This window comes from Mesoplodon mirus (genome assembly GCF_964341445.2).
Source record: "Mesoplodon mirus genome assembly, chromosome: 3".
In the NCBI taxonomy this organism is placed as follows: Eukaryota; Metazoa; Chordata; class Mammalia; order Artiodactyla; family Ziphiidae; genus Mesoplodon; species Mesoplodon mirus.
Genome location: NC_138978.1, coordinates 55819650 through 55838323, shown reverse-complemented (window position 1 = coordinate 55838323; position 18674 = coordinate 55819650). Strand labels below are relative to the sequence as shown.

General features: G+C 39.0%; 1 protein-coding gene across 4 annotated transcripts in view; it reads right to left on the bottom strand.

Moving 5' to 3' along the window:
- The window catches only part of NFIA (nuclear factor I A), a gene marked incomplete at its 3' end in the record, with an annotated part of 384610 nt that overhangs the window by 44473 nt on the left and 321463 nt on the right, over nucleotides 1-18674 (bottom strand). For 3 of the 4 annotated variants that reach the window (XM_082613084.1, XM_082613086.1, XM_082613083.1), the window contains exons 8-9: nucleotides 15711-15889; nucleotides 13287-13452 (exon numbers count right to left, since the gene is read on the bottom strand). In XM_082613084.1, the coding sequence (XP_082469210.1) occupies nucleotides 13287-13452; nucleotides 15711-15889 (345 nt within the window). The remainder of the gene's footprint in view (nucleotides 1-13286; nucleotides 13453-15710; nucleotides 15890-18674) is intronic. The other variant, XM_082613085.1, reaches the window with a different exon arrangement.

The window sequence follows — 18674 nt, the reverse complement described above, 5'->3', positions numbered from 1 at the left end:
TTCATTTCTAGAAAAAAATGTGGAAACTATTAGAAAATAGATTGGCTAATTTCTAAATGAAGTCCATTACAATTGAACTCATTTGGGAACTTGAACAGCACTATTTCTTGCCAGGTCACAAAAGAAATGCTGGAGGATATTGGAGTTTTTTTCCTTCGAAGAAATCTATGAGTATCGACAAGTTTACAGGGCCTGGGTTAGCATTATTAATGTAATTATACAGCCAAGGAAACACATACAGCCTTTGCTGACACATGAATCCCCAGTATTCAGAGGTTTAGAAATTCCCACGTGAATGAATGGATATTGTAGTTTTCATCCAGATGTTTGGAATCTAGAAGATAACCACACTGAATTTCCATTACTTTGATCACATCTGTGCAGTCAGTTACCTCATTTTATTATCTCTGCAGATCTTTTGTCTCTACAAACAAGCTACCAACAACACAAAAGGACACAGCCCTCAGGGCATGAAATTAAAGCCTACTTATCGCTAGTAAATTATTACAGAATAACATACCCACAAGCCTTCTTCCTGAAAAGCTAATGAATTCGAACTTTAATATATTAGCATTACTTAACATGTATGGTAACAATTTGCATGAAATGTTTAATGTGCCAATAGTTCTCAAAAAATCATGAAAAGAATCAATTTAAGCAGATGGCTTTGCTCGGCTGGTCTCTCTACTTGTATTAGAGATCTTCATAGGGGGCAGGGGCTCAAGTGACATCATCATTTGGGGTAAAACGTACAGAAAGGAAGGTATAAGACAATTCATGTGTGCACACAGAGAGAAGGGGATCAGAGCAACTTGTAAACTGGAGGTGCTCTGACGTTATGTTACCAAAATCTGTGTGATAAAGAGGTACTTTACAGTGAGTGTTTCCTGTAAACAACCTATTTATACTGCCTATAATATTCTTTTTCATAATAACTTAAAGGATAGGAGTACAGCCTTGTTTCAGTTCATTTAAATTTATTTCTAATGACTAATCCACATTCTATGTCATGCATTTTTACGTGTATACCCACGTGTTGTGCAACTGATAGAACATATTTATTGATCAGAAGCAACCACGTAGATGGGTAGGCACAGGTGAAAGTAATATTAAAGAGCCACAGGGAATAAACCCTGGATTCAGCTGGGGTTTACTAAGAAAAGAAACGTAGATCAATAGATTAGATCCCTCCCTCTTGAAAGGCTTCTGCAGCCTCTCCAAAGGCAGTGTAACTTTGGAAAACCACTTCTGGGACTATACCCTCAACAAATACTTAAAAGTACATATAAAGATTTATGCTCCAAGATGTTCATTACAGCATTACTTATAAGTGCAACAAACTGGAACCAACTGATGGAATATTACAGCCATTAAAAATGTTTTAAAATAATAATGACACCATGACATGTTTATAATATGAAATAAAATTAGTTTACAAAACTGTATATATGTGTATATATATATATACGCACACACACACATATCATGATCAATTATGTTTAAAATATGCACAGAAAATGACTGGAAAATATGCACAGAAAGTGATTATCTCTAAAGACTGGGATTATGAGTGATTTTAAAACACCTTCCAGTAAGTCTTAATCTTAAATAAAATGAAGACAAACAGAACCTGAAAGCCCCAAGTAATATTTTTATTTTTACAGCAGTGCAAGGTAGTTAATAGAAAATGAATTTTAGAATCAGAAAATCCTGGATTGAATCCATTCAGTCTCTTACTAGAAATGTGACCTTGGCAAGCCAGTAACCTCTCTGAGTGTCTCTATATAAAAAGTTCAGCATAGTAAATATTATTTACTCTAATACTCCCAGCTCTTTAAGGCTTCACCCACTCTGTGAATGTCTAATAGGCGACCCTCTCCACAGGAGCAATCCAGAGAGTGATCCCTAAGGAGAGGCTTAGCCAACAAGATGGGAAATCTCCAGAATCCCAATGTACTTTATATTAAAACAGTTGAAGAAAACTGCTAAACTCATCCAATCAGGGACTACTGATTCCAAAATCTGATTAAGGGCATTACACCCTGAGATATCTGCCTTCCACCAATTAAAAAAATAATACTCAAACCTCTCAAGGGTTAATGTTATATCAGACTCAAATATAATTTGTAAGGGTGTAAGATGGCACAACTTTTCTGAAAAGCAATTTGCAAATGTGTATCAAGAGGAATATTCATACTGTTTGCACTAGTAATTCCAATTCTAGAAATCTAGCCTAATAAAATTATTCAAGTTGGGGACAAAAATATATGTTCGACAATATGCTGGAGCATATTCCATAGGTTGGAACAAAAGTTAACGGTCTATGGTAGGAGAATAAGTAAAAATATTTAAAATCACATTTCCTAGCTTTTTATTTTTTTATGAAGTAAGAAAAGGTGTAAAATATTCTTTAAGAAAATAACATAAAAAATATTATATTCAGTAGGTCACAATCATCTTATATAAATATACACATAGACATGCACTGAAAAATGGGGGAAACCAGACCAAAATGTTAATAGTAGTTGGTTATAGGAGAATATGATTTTTAAAATACTTTTCTGTATTTTTCAAGTTTCCTACATTGCCATTGTTATCTTTATGAAGAAAATCTTAAAACTCATCTGTCATTTCTGTCATATGAAAAAGTAAAAAACTGAGGCAAAAATAAGACCTGAATGGGTTATGATAACCTAAATGAATGTAATCATCTATTGTCTGTTCTCTTTTGTAACTCACTCCTTCTTTACAAAGTTCATTTCCTCTCTCCTTTTTCCTGCTCTCATTCCTGTTTTTCATCCAATTCAATGTACCCAAGAGTTTTTATTGGAATAATTTAAAAGTTCTTTGGGACTTCCCTGGCGGTCCACTGGTTGAGACTCCCCGCTTCCAGTGCAGGGGGCACAGGTGTGATCCCTGGTTGGGGAACTAAGATCCCACATGCCACGCAGTGAGGCCAAAAAAAGAAAAAAATGTTCTTTATGGCGTGTCTTAGGATTTTCAGAGGAAAGGTGTATGATATTATATCTTGAAACACAGTAAGTGTCCTGGTAGAGTAGAAAGCACGGGGCTTTAGAGTCCAACAGACCCCGATTTGAATTCTGGTTCAGTCTCAGTTTTCTCTTTTTAAAAAGAGGGCTAATGAGTCCAATTCTGCAGATTAAAATAACAATCAAGTGCAACTAAGGTAATGCATATGAAAATACCTATCGAAGTGCCTGATTTCCAGTAAGTATTTTTCCTTTTCCTTTTCAAATTTAGACATTAAAAACTTGGGTTGTACAAAAAGTAGAAATACTCTGCAAAAAGTATTTATGAAAAATTATGACTTAAGATAGCATGTGTGCATCTGTATCCAATGGGTTCCTAAAGCAGAACTTGTGACCAAATAATAGCTACTGAGAGTGAAAATGCTATCCTTGTACTCAATTCCATGTTCTCTGTGAGGGCAAAAGAATAGTATTCTTTACCAGAAAGAGCACATATTTTTGCTATCACACCCGAAGTTCAGGTTAGTGCAACTAAAAACTAGATGTATAAAATTTGCCAAGGATTTTATGAACCACCCCCCTTCCCTGCCTCCACTGTGTGAGTTTTGGTCACTACAGTTAGTGGTTGGGGTATAAAGAAGAATTTTAGTTCATTGGACAAATACTTTAAAAATTAAATAAAGCATTATATTTGACATAAAAAGGGATTTAAAACTCAATAATATCTTTCATCCTCGTTGGGCAAGGCACTAAAGAACTACCCTCCAATGAACCAGTTTCCATCCTTCGACACACAGTCAAGTGTGTATATACATCCTCCACTCTATGGCAGTAGGTATTTTATACATACTTTTTCTTAGCGCTCTCCTTTGCTTACTTAATATAACTCAAAGATTATTCCATGAATTCATACAGACCTATCCTTACTTTAAAAAAAAAGATTTATTATATTTTTGGCTGCGTCAGGGTCTTAGTTGCGGCACGCAGGATCTTTGTTGAAGCACGCGGGATCTTTCATTGCGGCGCGTGGGCTTCTCTCTAGCTGTGGCGTGCGGGTTTTCTCTCTCTAGTCGTGGTGCACAGGCTCCAGGGCGTGTGGGCTCTTTAGTTTGCGGCACGTGGGCTCTCTAGTTGAGATGCGCGAGCTCAGTAGTTGTGGCGCAAGGGCTTAGTTGCCCCGCGGCATGTGGGATCTTAGTTCCCTGACCAGGGATCGAACCGCGTTCCCTGCATTGTAAGACGAATTCTTTACCACTGGACCACCAGGGAAGTCCCCCTACTTTTTTTTTTTTTTTTTTTTCTTTTTGCAGTACGCGGGCCTCTCACTGTTGTGGTCTCTCCCGTTGCGGACCACAGGCTCTGGACACGCAGGCTCAGCGGCCATGTCTCACGGGCCCCGTCGCTCCACGGCATGTGGGATGCTCCCGGACCAGGGCACGAATCCGTGTCCCCTGCATCGGCAGGCGGACTCTCAACCACTGCGCCACCAGGGAAGCCCTCCCTACCCTTATTTTTAAAGGGTTTCTAATGTATATCATATTGGTGGATATGACTGGTGTTACCAATCTTTTATTATAATCACTTGCAATGAACACTTGATGTATATCTTTGCTCATATGTCCAACACAATGCATGGCTTACATTTAAAATTTATACACACACACACACACACACACACACATACATATAAAACGAAATTGTCCTCTGAAGAGGTTGAACCAATTTACAGTCCTCTAACAGTATAGGAGAGTGCCTGTTTCCCACACACTTACCAAGATTGTGTCAAGATCCTTTTTGATCTTTGCTAATCTGATAGGTAAAAATACCATTCGAGTTTTAATTTGTATTGCTTTTATGCTACATGAATGAGATATCTTTCAAATGTTTTCCATTTCTCTATGTTTATGTCATTTTGTTGTCTTTCTGTTGGACTGTTGGTCTTTCTCTTACTGACTTTAAAAAACTATTTATATATTACATAATTTAGCCCTCTGCCACAGGTGTTGCAAATATTTTTCCCACTTTATCATTGTCTTTTGACTTTGTCTATGATGTTTGTTTCCAATGCATACATTTTTAATACTTTTAGAGTAGAACTTATCAGTTTTCTTTTCATGGATTCTGGTGGGGTTTTTTTGGTATTATTTGAAAGGCCTTTCTCACTCCAATATTCCACAAAAAGTTTCTCCTATTTTTTTCTTGGTATTTTAAGGCTTAATATTTCTATGTTATATTTTTTGCACCACCTGGAATTTATTTTGGTGTAAGGAATTTTATTTTTTCTGGACAGCTACTCAGTCATCCCAATATACTTTACTGAATAATCCCTTTCCCTCTTCCAATAAGAAATGTCACTATTATCATATACTAAAGTACTGTAGTTATGTAGGTCTCTTTCTAATTCAGAAGAATATAAAAAATTAAAATATAATGGGAATAGTAGCAGTACTGACAGAAGAATAAAAATCAATGTGGAAATAGATCAAAGTAAAGTAAGTTCCCTGGCACTAAGTGACGTCAGACAATAACTTAAGAGTAGATAAGAAAGAGTAGATAAGAAAGAGGAGGGAGTTCTTTAGAATTGTTCTGTATCCTGTCTGGTGTTGGCTGGAAGAATCTATGATGTTATAAAACTCTTAGAACTGTACACTAAAGAGTGAATTTCACTGAATGTAAATTTAAAAAAAAATTTAAAGACTAAAGGAATAGTGCAGGCATCAGTAATGAAAAACTGTTTTGTGAAAGGAAGCCGCTAACTTTTTTTTTTTTTTTTGCGGTACGCGGGCCTCTCACTGTTGTGGCCTCTCCCGTTGCGGAGCACAGGCTCCGGAAGCGCAGGCTCAGCGGCCATGGCTCACGGGCCCAGCCGCTCCACGGCATGTGGGATCTTCCCAGACCAGGGCACGAACCCACGTCCCCTGCATCGGCAGGCGGACTCTCAACCACTGTGCCACCAGGGAAGTCCCCACCCCCTTTTTTTTTTTTAAAATTCTCTCTTGTCCTTATCCACTGGTTCTTCTCTGAAAGAGGAAATACAGTCCTTAGTCATTTAAAAATTGTGTAAATATGACATATCATTCACTGACTTGCTCTAAATTCAATTACTGATTAAAATTGTGTGTTTTACACATAAAAAAGTGTTGGTGAAAAAGAGAGCTGTCATTTGGGTGAAAACTCAGAAAGTAATTCTAAGCATTCAGCAACAGTTTAAGCTCTGGAGAGCACTGGGGAATAAAGAAAATCTGCCTTTAGCAATAGCTCCTGTTTGTCTACCTTTTTTGCTATTTTTGTCTTATCTCCCTCCAGATCTTCTACTCTCCTCCTTTCCCTGCTAACAAAAGTTACTCTCAGCAACAGAAACCAATCTACACTAAAGTATAAATGACCACTAATATCTTCCTCTGTACTATTCCCACAGGGTCTTCACTGCAAACATGGAAACTTTGGGCTCTGGATGCTCTGGCCAAGTGCATGAACTACAGGTTCAAAGTGGCTGGGTGTGAGTCATGATGCTGCTACCCTTGGCTGAGTGACCCTGAGAAAGTTACCTATATCTTCGTGCCTTGTCTTTCTCAATTAGGGTATTTACTTTTTAAAGTATGTACTTCATAGCATTAATGTGAGGATAAAAACAAGATAATACATAAAAAACATTTTTTAAAGTGCTTGACACATTAATAAAAGCTCAATAGTTTGTTCTGTTATTAATTTCAGACGAGAGCAGACAGTTGTGGCTGCTCGGTAACCAAAAATCAAGTCCCATTGCTTTGTAATTTGGCTACAGTAGGAGCTAGTACCAAGCTACCATGGGATTATATAATCTTGGGAAAGTAACCTCCACTCTCGAATCTCAGTTTCCTTGTCTATAAAATCCTGACCTCACAGGAGTCTTAGGAAGACGGAACGAGATAACATACATGTGTAAAGAGCTTTGCTAACCAAAAAGCATTGAACATATGTTAATTATTACACTAGGAAATTTCAGTCCCCGTCAGATTATTTTCTTTCTGGTTAACAGGTTCAAACTCATTCATATAATGAATATATACAAGATTCATCAGAGATATAAAAATAAAAAAGGGAATTTGTTATTACATGCTTCTAATTTAACAGAATTCTAGTTTTAAAAAATCAAAAGTTCATGGCTAAGAAGGCATGGAGAAAATTGTTTATAAGTCTTTTATGCATTTTTATATTGAGTTTTTGTGTTCGTAATTAATTTAAAAAAGGAAAATATGCATGTTTTATCTTCCATCATAATTCAAAAGTGTTTCTTTCTTTTCATTATAATTCTAGGCTATGATGCCAATCTTCAGTTTCTTTTCTGGAAAAGCCCATTTTTATAGTATGTTCTTGGTGCCAACCTATTATAAAAAAATGGAATCTTACAATGCAATTAAGAAAATGAATAGTGGATTTTGAATTATCATACCACAAACAGACCCAAATGTAGTGAGAGATTTCTCCTATTCTGGAGCTGTTGTCCTCAGGACTCAGGAATATCCACTTGTTTTATTACATGTTTGAAAAGGAGTCCCTCCGCAATTAATGAGATGGTGCATGTGGAAAAACTGAGTACACTGCAAAGAACTGCAGTAGGTAGGATGTTATTATAATTGGTCTCACCAGTAAGATACCTACTAGGCATCTCCAAATATAACTTGGTCAAACCAAACTTCTGATCCCCACCCCTTGCCCATAACTGCTCTTCCTGCAATTTTTCCCATCTCAGTTTATGGCAACTCCATCCTTCCAACTGCTCAGGTCAAAAACCTAGGAGTCATTGCTGTTTCTCTAGTGTTTTTTTTTTTTTTTCTTCTCAACCCACATCTAATGTGTCAGTAAATCCTATCAGCTTTACCTTTCAAATACTTCCCACCACCCCTACTGCCCGGATGCTGGTACAGGTCATTAGCAACTCTTGCCTGCATTATTGCAATGGTGTGCCACCTCCCCTCCCCGTGTTAGTTTTCTCCATTGTATTTACTGGTCCCTAAATTACTAGTTTACTTATTCTTTAATTATTGTTTGTCCCCTCCCTCCAGAATGTAAGCTCCACAAGGGAAGGGGATTGTCTGCTTTGCTCACTTTTGGATCCCTTGCACCTAGAATAGTGGCTGGCATGTAGAAGACACTCATCATATGTACTGATTTTTTAAAAAAAGCCTCTTAACTGGTCTTCCTGCTTTAATTCTTGCCCCCTGAAACCTATTTTCAACAAAGCCTTCAAAGAGTTTCTGTTAAAACCTAGGTAGTATCACTCCTCTGCCCCCCGTCTCACTCAGAGAAAATGCCAAAGTCCTAACAATGGCCTATAAGAACCTCCAACATTTGTAGCCTTCCTCCACCCCCTATCGCCGCCCCCCCCATCTCCCAGTCACATCCACATTCATCCACATCACCCCTCAGACCTGGCCTCCCCCTACTTTCACTCATTCACTCACTCTGCTCTCACCACACTGGCCTCCGGGTTGTTCCTTAAACATGCGGGCTGGACTGGCTGATCCTCCTGCTCGGAAAGCTCTTCCCTCTACAGTCTCATGGCTCACCCTCTCACCTCTGTCAGACCTTTGTTCAAATCTCCCCTTCTCAGACAGGCCTTCTCCGACCACCCTATTTAAGTTGTATCCCACCCCCACTAATCCCAACCCCTCTGTGCTTCATTTTCCTACGTAGCACTTATGTATCACCACCTTACATCACTCCTACCAATTATACTTATTGTTTTATTTATCGCCTTTCTTCCTTCTGTAAAATGAAAGCTCTGCAAGATCAGGGATTTTTATCTCTTTCATTTCCTGCAGAATCCTAGCATCTAGAACACTGCTGGCACATAGTGGATGGTCAATAACTATTTATTGAATGAAGGAAGGAAGTGATATTCTCTCACTGGGTATCTAAACCCAGTTAATCAGCGGGAATGGAACCCATCCATTGTGAATTACTCTTACCAGTTGTTCTTTCTATTTGTCATGGTATCCTAAAGAGATCAGGCATAGTATATGAATCCTTCTCCAAACGAATCAACAGTATGAATGTTCTCCTTGAGAGACAGCAGAACTTTTATTTCCACCCTCACTACTCTGTTTTTTAAGGCACTGGTAAAGATTTTTCCCATTAAAATATATTTATTTTATAGGCAAACATTTCCCTCCCCAAATCTGCCTTACCCTGTTTTCCTGGCCACAGCTGCAAAGTTGCATATTGGTGCCAGAGGCAACTGATTAGTTTAATCCATTAAAATATATACTCTGCTTTAGGCTGGCTGTATTTCATTATAAGAGCATATTAAAAATGATGTCTTGGACTTTTAACTGTCTATAGCACAGCACATCTGTCACCCCAGTTCATCCTGACAATCTACCTATGAGAGTGTGTAGAGCAAAGTATTATTCCAACAGACACGGAAGTCCAGGCCCAGAAAGGCTGGTAATATAGGTGATCCTGGGTATGATTTCCTACTTTTATTTTTTAAATCTTTTTTTATTGCAAGTCACCTTAAACCCCTCAATAGGAAAGGCTGTCCTAGGTTATACAGTTAGTGTTTTTGAAAACGCCTCAGTTTCAGACATACTGTTGGGATACTGAACATCTGTACTTAATACTCTGTTGTGATGTTTCTCCTCGCTAAAGTTGAGCTCTAATAAACTGACAAAGATAAACAGGATCCAACCATCCTGTGGTTTTAATTTCTAAGAAAGCACAGAATTTATGAAATGATACTTTTGCTCTAAATTTTTATCCAGTGGTAATCCAATTTTAGACACCCCCTCCTTCCACCCACAAGCTGGTTTCTGAAGAGAAGTTCTACCTTCTCGCTCAGACTTAAAACACCAGAATGATATTCCTACTAAACAGCTTAGAAGTCACTCACGCCAAAAAAATCTTACCTGAGGCTCCGCATCTGGACCCAAATCCCTCCCAAGTCTCTGTGGCACCTATGTGCACCTCTGTCCCAGTGTTGTCAGTGTGAGCTACCCGTTTCCCAGCTGTCTCCTGCAATAAATCCCACATTTCTTTAGAGCAGGGATGAATCATCTTTGTATCCCCAGGGGCTAACACAGTCCTTAGCACATGATAGATACTCAATATATGAAGGATGAATAAATGAATGAAAGAAAGTAGTTATCAAAGATGAATGTTAAGGAAGAGGGGCTACATCACTCTCGGTACCTTTTCCCTCCCATATACTTGGGCCTCTCCACTCCCTCACTTATTGTAGTGATTGGAGGTAGACACTGGACGTGACTCGTCCCACCCCTTCCTCTCCTCTTTCCCTTAGGGAGACAGGTGCTGGCAGGAAGCACACAGCCACCTGGACCTCCATCAGCTCTACACAGGAGGGCAGCCCCCTCCCATGGGAAGGCCTGTGGTGGTCCTGCACTGCCAGCGACTGGGTGGGTTTGTTTGTGTTCCAGCATTAGGAAGCGCATTCACCTGTAGCTAAAAAATAAATTTTCTAATAGTAGAGGTTATAGTCTAGTCTTCCATCTGATTTTTTTCCTTGTATTTTATTTATCAATTAGTTCAGAAATTGGGGCATGGAAGAGGATTTGTTTTGCAGGGGTTCTTAAATCTCTTCCCAATGTGGACTGGTAGGCTTTGAGATTTTTAACTTGAGAGGCTTCTCTTATGCTATAAATTTCCCAGAATATCACTGTCTTAATAATAAAGTAGAAGATGGTCAGGTGATAATTGCTGTGAAACAACATATGACTGTGAATTCAGCAAACCCCAGAAAAGACCAAAAAGGCTAAGATTTATGATGATAAAAACCTTTCTATGCCATCAGTAGAACACTTTGTTTTGTCTACATTCCTAGAATCCTAGGATTCAAAAAGTAAGTTTCAAATTATTATGTAAATATCAAACTTTGGGTCCCCTTTCCTGATATTCTCTTTCCAAAAATCTCTAAACACTGTGCTAATGAACATGCAACCATAACCGTGTCTGCCCAGACCTCCTCCACACTTCTTCCCATCATGTTGAAAGAATGCTTGAGGCTGGGCACAAGAGGACCATGGGTATCTTTGTATACAAGGCATTAGATCCAATCCATGGAGTGGAGTCCAGGGAATGGACCCAAAGATATCAACCTGACTGAGGGATTGAGTAGCTTCTACATGTCCTACAGGCATATTTTTTCATTAGCCAAGCCTAGAGTTTTGGCAGATAATAAAATGCTCCAATTTATTTGGTGGTAGTGCTTATCGTGGCTGATTTCACATAACCCTGCCAGCTAGGTATTATCACCCACGTTCTACAGATGAGGAAACTGGGGTTGGAAGAGAAACAGAGCTAGCAATGTGAAAGGTGAGGGTTTGAGCCCCTATCCTTTAGACTTCAATAGCTAGCTACCCAGGGTATTTCCACTCATCCACAGTGCCTCAGAAAAGCCCCATCCCCATTACTAGAAAATGCACTACAGATGCATGAGACATTGATGGTGGAGGTGAGGATATGTCTACACAGAATAAAAAGAACATTAAACAAAGCTTTTTGAGGGTTCTGCCAGTGTCCTGAACATACAGAGAGAAGATGAACAGAAAAGTGGTACCCAGAGGCATGTACAGAGCACAGTTTAAGCACATGGCTGCCAATGTGTAAGTCAACATCCCCAGTGACTAGATCTAAATAGAGTTTGGAGATGATTATTTCTCTGACTCCTTTGAAGATGTTACATGAATACACAATAAGCAGGACAGGCCTATGAGCTTCTGCTTCTCAGAAGCTTCTTTTCTAAGCTGAGCTTCCAAGATGCTTAGAGCAAGCCTAGTTCGCTTCCTATGTCACTGGACACTCAAGAGTTTTCTCCTTTGTTGAAAAGTGTTGAACCACCTCTTACCAAGAGAGGTAAGCCTCCCCAAAACTGGCCCTGGACTCTCAATCTTTTTGCTATAAAATCAGAATCCACGCACAGGGCCACTCACTACTACATGTGTTATCAAAGTGAATACGTACTAGATAGGCCAAAGCTCATCCATGCCCATGAGAGACTCTAGACATTTTGGATTCAGTGTCACCAAAACTAAATCCAATGAACACAGTGTCAAAAGAGGTTCATTTTTTCTCTTTGGCTCCTTCCCTCCTGTACTCAATACCATTACGTCCCCAGTGCTGAGAAGTCTGAATCATCCTTCACTATATTCATCCAAGTGGTTGTCCAATCTCAAAGCTTATGTCGATAAGACGTTTCTTCTTGTGCTCTCCTCCATTCAACTTCTATAACTGCTGCTCAAGTTCTTGATCTTAACACTTCTTTCGTGGTCTATGCTCATCTTTTCCTCAGTAGATTCCTTGCATTCAGCCTCACCTCCTTGAAGACCTCCTCTCCTTAGGGGCACTGTCACAGCACCCATTCTTTCCTGTGCTTTGATCTCTCTGTAAAGCTTTAGAGAAGGTGCTCATCACACCCCCGTCAAGGTCAGGTAAGTCCATCCATCACTTGGGAACTCTGCCTCCAGCTGTCACTCTTTTGGTCATTGTATCAGGTACTAAGAGAAGCCAAATTTATGTGTTTAAGCTACTTCTATTCCCTGTCATCTTTAAAATATCAGGAGAGCTGTTCTCCCTCTAATTCATCAAGTAATGAGTCCCATTATTCCAAAAGGTTTTGAAATTCTATATTCTCTGATCACGTGTTCCCATACTGTTCAGAGACAAGCCAAGATTTCTTTTCTCTTTCCTTCCAGTTTCATCTTCCATCTCCTTCCTCTGCCAAGCCTAGCCATGCAACTGCCATGGCTACTGGCTCTGACCTTCTGCCAGGCTCTTATTCTTCATGAACGTTCAATGTACACACCTTTGAATTGGTTACTTTGATCTAAACTTTTTTTCTATTTGATGGATGAGTTGCATTAACCTGGGTACCTCATCAAATGCTTTTCTCTTGGATTGTAAGTTACTGGAAGGCAGGGCTCTACAGAAGCATGAGGAACTTTTTGCTAATAAGAATCCATAAAAGTAGATGCTGTTTGATGATCATGAGGATAGCATTCAAAGCCACTCAAATAATAGGCAAAATTTAATACTTCATATCTTGACTTCAGTCCTTGGCATGTAGTTACACCATTTCATCCACCCAAACACCCAGTCATTTCCACACCTGATGTGGTTGGTAGCACCCTAGAGTGCTATTTGCTCTGATCTGGTCTTGGTTCTGCAAACTCATGCTACAGCCATCGCTGGGGATCGTGCCTTTCACTGAAGCCTATGCAGTGAGGGGCCAGGCATAGGTGTGCATTCACACGTGCAGAGCCTGACCGGCGACCGGCGCCGCATCTCAGCCATACTTACTTGGTGAGGTGGGGGACGCTGCACCTCCTTCCGCTGACGTGGTCGGAGGCTTTGTGTCTGGCACCGGCAGAGGCACAGGCCTGGCCATCGGTGGCGGCGGCGGCGGTGGCAACATGGGGGTGGGGAGGAATGGGTTGTGCACTTTGCCTTGGCTACTCCCGTTGGGCTGCCACGGTGGGAACCAAACAAAACACGCACAGGAGAAAGAAGACACAGATAGAACCATTAGCTGCTTCGGAAAACAAAAGATTCCTTAGGCACCTTTCATGTAAATTACTAAGTATTCTAGCTACTTGAACTCTTCCATAAGAGCATATGGATGAAGAGCTGTGGGTTGTTCTCAAGGCATTCCACAAAAGTACAGTCTTAGGCACACATGCTCCATGCATCCTAAACTTACCTCTTGAACTACTTTGACCTTCTTTGCATCTGATTCTAGAAAATGACCTGCCAACTTTTGCTTGGTATGTTTTGATTCTGTATTAACTGTGACTTTTGTCATCATTCTCATGATTACTAAATATTGATTTAATATATGTGTTTTATAGATTGTGGAATTATTCCATCACGTCTATTTATACAGATATAACAAAGTTTCCTAAACATGCATTTGAGATTTAAAAAATATTTTATTTTCACTCTTCAAAGTTGATATTACATAACATTTAATAAATATGTTAAGTGAACATAAAAAATTTCTTTCACATATTGTATAACATCAGGCACAGAAACTTTAGAATTCAGCTGTCAAAATTCTGCTAAGGAAAAATATCACTTCTAATTTTGATTTAAATTATATAAGCATATGCCATAAGAGTCATATTTATCTGGCTGCCTGATGTTAGAACAACCAAGTAACAGCTCTTTAACAAAAGAAAAGTTTCCTTCTGAAAAAAGCAATAAAATCCATTTATTTTTGAGTTTTTTGAAACAGGCCTGTGAAGGACCTGCCTTAAACCCTATAAAATTTTGATCAAAATGCAAAACTGGTCATTTGACAGTTATATGGGATGATGTCGGGACTATTAAAAAAAAGTCAGACATTTTAAAAGTCAGATGCTTGATGCTGGTGATCACTTCAGTTTTCCATGGCTTCCCAAGTGGCCTTTCTGCCTCTGGTCTTCAGTGACACTATTCAACCAACAATAACAGCTCCTATTTAGGCTCTAGTCCTGAATCAAAATTCAGTTGCCGTCCCAGGCTTTTAAGTTTAAGCTTAGTAATTCTGCAGAGGAAGTCTGACTGCCTCATCAACATTCACTTATATATTTAGTATTGTTCCTCAAAGACAATCTCATCTGACAGTCAGAATGCTGTGCTTTCTTGCCAACACACTTGCCTGTGTGTCATTTCTGAGTGGGCTAAAAGTCCATAAGTGAATGCTTTAGAATAAGCCAAGCAAATGAATACACAAGCAAAAAGAAAAAAGGGTCCATATTGATTTGTTGTCTAGACGGAAATGTATCTGCTAACACATCACCAGACATTAGTCAAAGCTGCCTGTTCTATCTCAGATATGCAGAATCAGGTATTCTTCGAGGGAAGAAAATCAGTGATAGGGTGGTGTGATATAATATTCTAAATTAGGCAATAATAATTATGGCTCATCTGTGGCTTCATTACAGTTATTAGGAGAAAAGGAAAATCGCATTTGGCTTTATGCTGGTCATTATTTCCAATTCATTGTTATTATTATTGGCCTTGGGATATAGCTATCCATTGCAAACATTTGGTTCTATATTTGAAATAAAATTTGTGATTTAAAAAATCACTTTTACATTAGGAATATTGTTTCAAATTGTGATTTGGTTTATTTTAGAAACAATGAAAACCTCCATTCGAAACTACTGAATACTATTTAGCTTTATACAAAGATAAGTGGGAAAGATAACTACTTGCAGAAATAACAAACTATAATAAACTACTTCTAGAATCTTGAGTTCAAGTACTGGTCAACTTGATGTAAAGTGTTAGAGGACTATTTTTTAAAAATATCAACTTAATTGATCTGAAACATCTGTGCCCCCTCCTCCCCCTACCTCTCCCTACCACCCAAAATCATTATTTAAAATTATTTGGTCTTTCTATTTTGTTAACTGCGTGAGCCCTTGGGTTAGTATGCATGAGGTGGAATTATCTGCCCACAGACCTTAGAAGGTTACACAGTTCACCCTTGAGATGATTTATATCCATAAACTTGACAGTTGCGAAGTTAACACAAACACTGTTTTTAAACCCTGGCCAATCCCTCTTAGAGTAAGTTAACTTTCCCACAATCTAGAATAAATATGACATTTGCCTGCAGTCAGTCAACACGACATCAGAGCACAACGTCACATGGTCATAAGGTCTTCCCTTGTTATTTTTACATTCGGTTAATATTTCTAAAGAAATCGAAAAAAAAAAAAAAAGAAGTTTCCTTACATTGAGGAACCCCACCTGTCCAGCCTGCTGACCAGCATCAGGGCAGACAAGTTGGACAAACTCTTTCAGCGTCTCCTGAGGGTGATAGCGGATGGCTGGGTGGGAGAAGTAAGGCCCAGGCTGCTGGATGATGGGTGATGTTGGAAAATGAAGAGTTGACGGTGTCGCATGTGGACTTGCTGTAGGAAAAGAAAACATCAGAGTTAATAAGAGAAAGACTTGTTTTGCCACAGCTTTTAAACTGGATTCAACTTCCTTTTAATATTTCTTCTCCTGACCCAATTCCTAGTAACTGCTCGGGTGACGGCATTTAACACTGGAGAGGTCTGAAAGATTTTCTTCCTTAAAGCTCTAAGACAAACATGGAGGCTAGATTAGGGTAAAGTTTCAAGCTGTCTTTCTATTTTCAGTGGACATGAGTTATAAAGGCATTAATAATCCTTGGTGAAGCTGAAGATTATTCATTACCTTAAGAGCTTTTTTAATGAAGCAGGCAATAAAAAATGTATTTGGTAGATTAGACCTGATTTAACTGACATTACATATGACAAATTCTAGTTTGCACATATGGATCCCCTTTCATGCTGAGATTTCCATAGACAATAATAATTCATTGTTAAAGCTCTTATACTCCTTTCAAGGAAATTTCTAGGGACTAATTCAGGATGAAATTTTTTGAAGTCTGTAGTAAATGATCACTTAATGAACCCATGCAATTTGGGTGCCTCACTTTACACAGAAGGTTTATGTTGCCTTTTTCTTGGCCATTTCAAAGCCAAACTCAGAAACGCATAGATGTTAGTTATAGCAGGAGAACCCACAGGCTGAGTAGGTAGGCAGTGACCCCTGCTAAATTGTTGGCCCTCTGCTCATACAAACTGATGAAAGGCTCAGACAACCATCACTCCCTTATATTTGAACCCTGCTGAGTTTCACTGATACAGGAAGAAGATTACATTAGATTTAAAAAACGTATGTGAGGTGCTTAATAATTTTTCCTGGGAAGACTTCTGCCCTTGAAGCGGAAGGGTGATTCGTGAAGCCTGCTGAAGGGTAAGAACAGCACATGGGAAGGGCTGAAGACACTCAAACCAAGTAACGCCAAGATGGCGGCTCTCACTCCCCAGTGAGGGCCAGAAAAACAACTGCCAAGTACAAGCAGATGAGAGTATTTATTTTTCCTTTACTTTTTGCAGTTTAAATCTTTAAACTCAAGGAGGCCCTGCAAAGAGAAAACAAAGGAATACCCAAATATTTGGAAAGTAAGACTTTCCTAATATTGAGGGTGACTCGTAAAACGAAGAGCAACTAAGCGAGACTGGCCACACTTTCTACCACCATCCCATCTGTCAAAAAAGGATGCATCTCTATGGATCCCCGGACATGGGATTTTTGTTCCCTACTGTATCTGTAGGACTGGGGCATTTTCTGACTAATGATTAGAGTGGCTAGGACCCTGAGGTTCAGAATGGCATGTGTAGTTTTTAAAGAGTAGAAATAGGGGTTTGGAGTGGAAACAAGAGTCCAGTCCATACGTTGCAGATGACCTGATGGGATCCTTTCATTCATGCAACCTTTAATCTATCCAAAAATATTCCAAGGCTCCTACTATGGGCTTGGGATACAACACCGAGAAAATACAAAGTTTTGTCTTCAGTCATATAATTGAGGGCATCTTGAACATAACCCATTCGAACTAGAATTCTTGTCACCTTCCACCCCTCATACTGGCTCTTCTCTCTTCTCCATATTAGTAAATAGCTTTTCCATCCATTTAATGATTCACTGTCATATCCCCCGAACAGTGTCTGGCACTCAGTAAATATTTGTTGATGGTACAATGAATGATTGAATATATGAGTGGTACAGAAATTAATAAAGTAACCATACAAATAAATATAAACTTAAAAAAAATATTTTTAACCTGGCAAACAGCCAGGGAGCTTGTAGAAAAACTGGTAAAACTTAGGGCTTCATACACTGAATGGTAAATCTTGGAATCCATTACCGTCTGAGTTAAAATCTGCAGCTAAAAAGTTAAATGGCTCTGGTCATCTCTTACTTTGCAAATTGTGCTTTAAAGAACCCAAGGAATTTTTTCATCTAATATGGTACGGTCGTCTTTGCTGGTAGCAAGAAACTTTGACCCAGTGCCCTGCATTTGACTGAACAGTTTCTAGTTAGAGATGGAATGTGGCATTTCCCAAATGAGTCTGGGAATGTACTGAGCACAACAAAATGATACACTCAACTTTTACAGCATGTCAAACACAAAGGTGGCAACTCCATTGTCAAGAGCCTCCAGGAAGCAGACCTTAATGATAAAGTGGCAATGCTTCAGGTGCTCAATGGAAAGTGATGAATGATTGTGAGATTATGAAATTGTGGTGGCCAGCAGAGAATGCTGCCCAAGGGGAAAAATTCACTTGAGCAAAGACTAGACAGATAAAAGTTAGAGAAACCTGACAGAGGAAATAATTCAACGGGACCATGGAATCCCTCCCTTAATTGTTAATAAGCATCCTTGCCCTCTTGTTGCTGCTGTTGTTAAATATGTAAAAGAAAATCATTAACAACTTAAATGTAGACCTTAGTTTCTTTATTACATTTTACTAAAAACAATTTATTCACCTTTTTCTTGTGTCATAGAGTTTATTTTAACATAGACCTAAGAACACATGGTACTATATGGAGTTAATTCCACAATGGTTGATTTATAAGGATCAATTAACTCTTAATTAATACCAGGAAATCATTTAGTCTGTAGATTCACATTAGACAACTGCTGAGTTTGCACTGCGAAGGGTCATCCTTCACAACCCCTACTTTCTCATGCCTTGGACATTCTGGTTCAGCCATTAGTCTACTGTGGAACTGGATATAAATCATTCAAGATCCTGAGCTTTAATTTCTTCAAACAGAAAACAGTTGTGTTACAGACATTACAAAGTACTATTAAATACT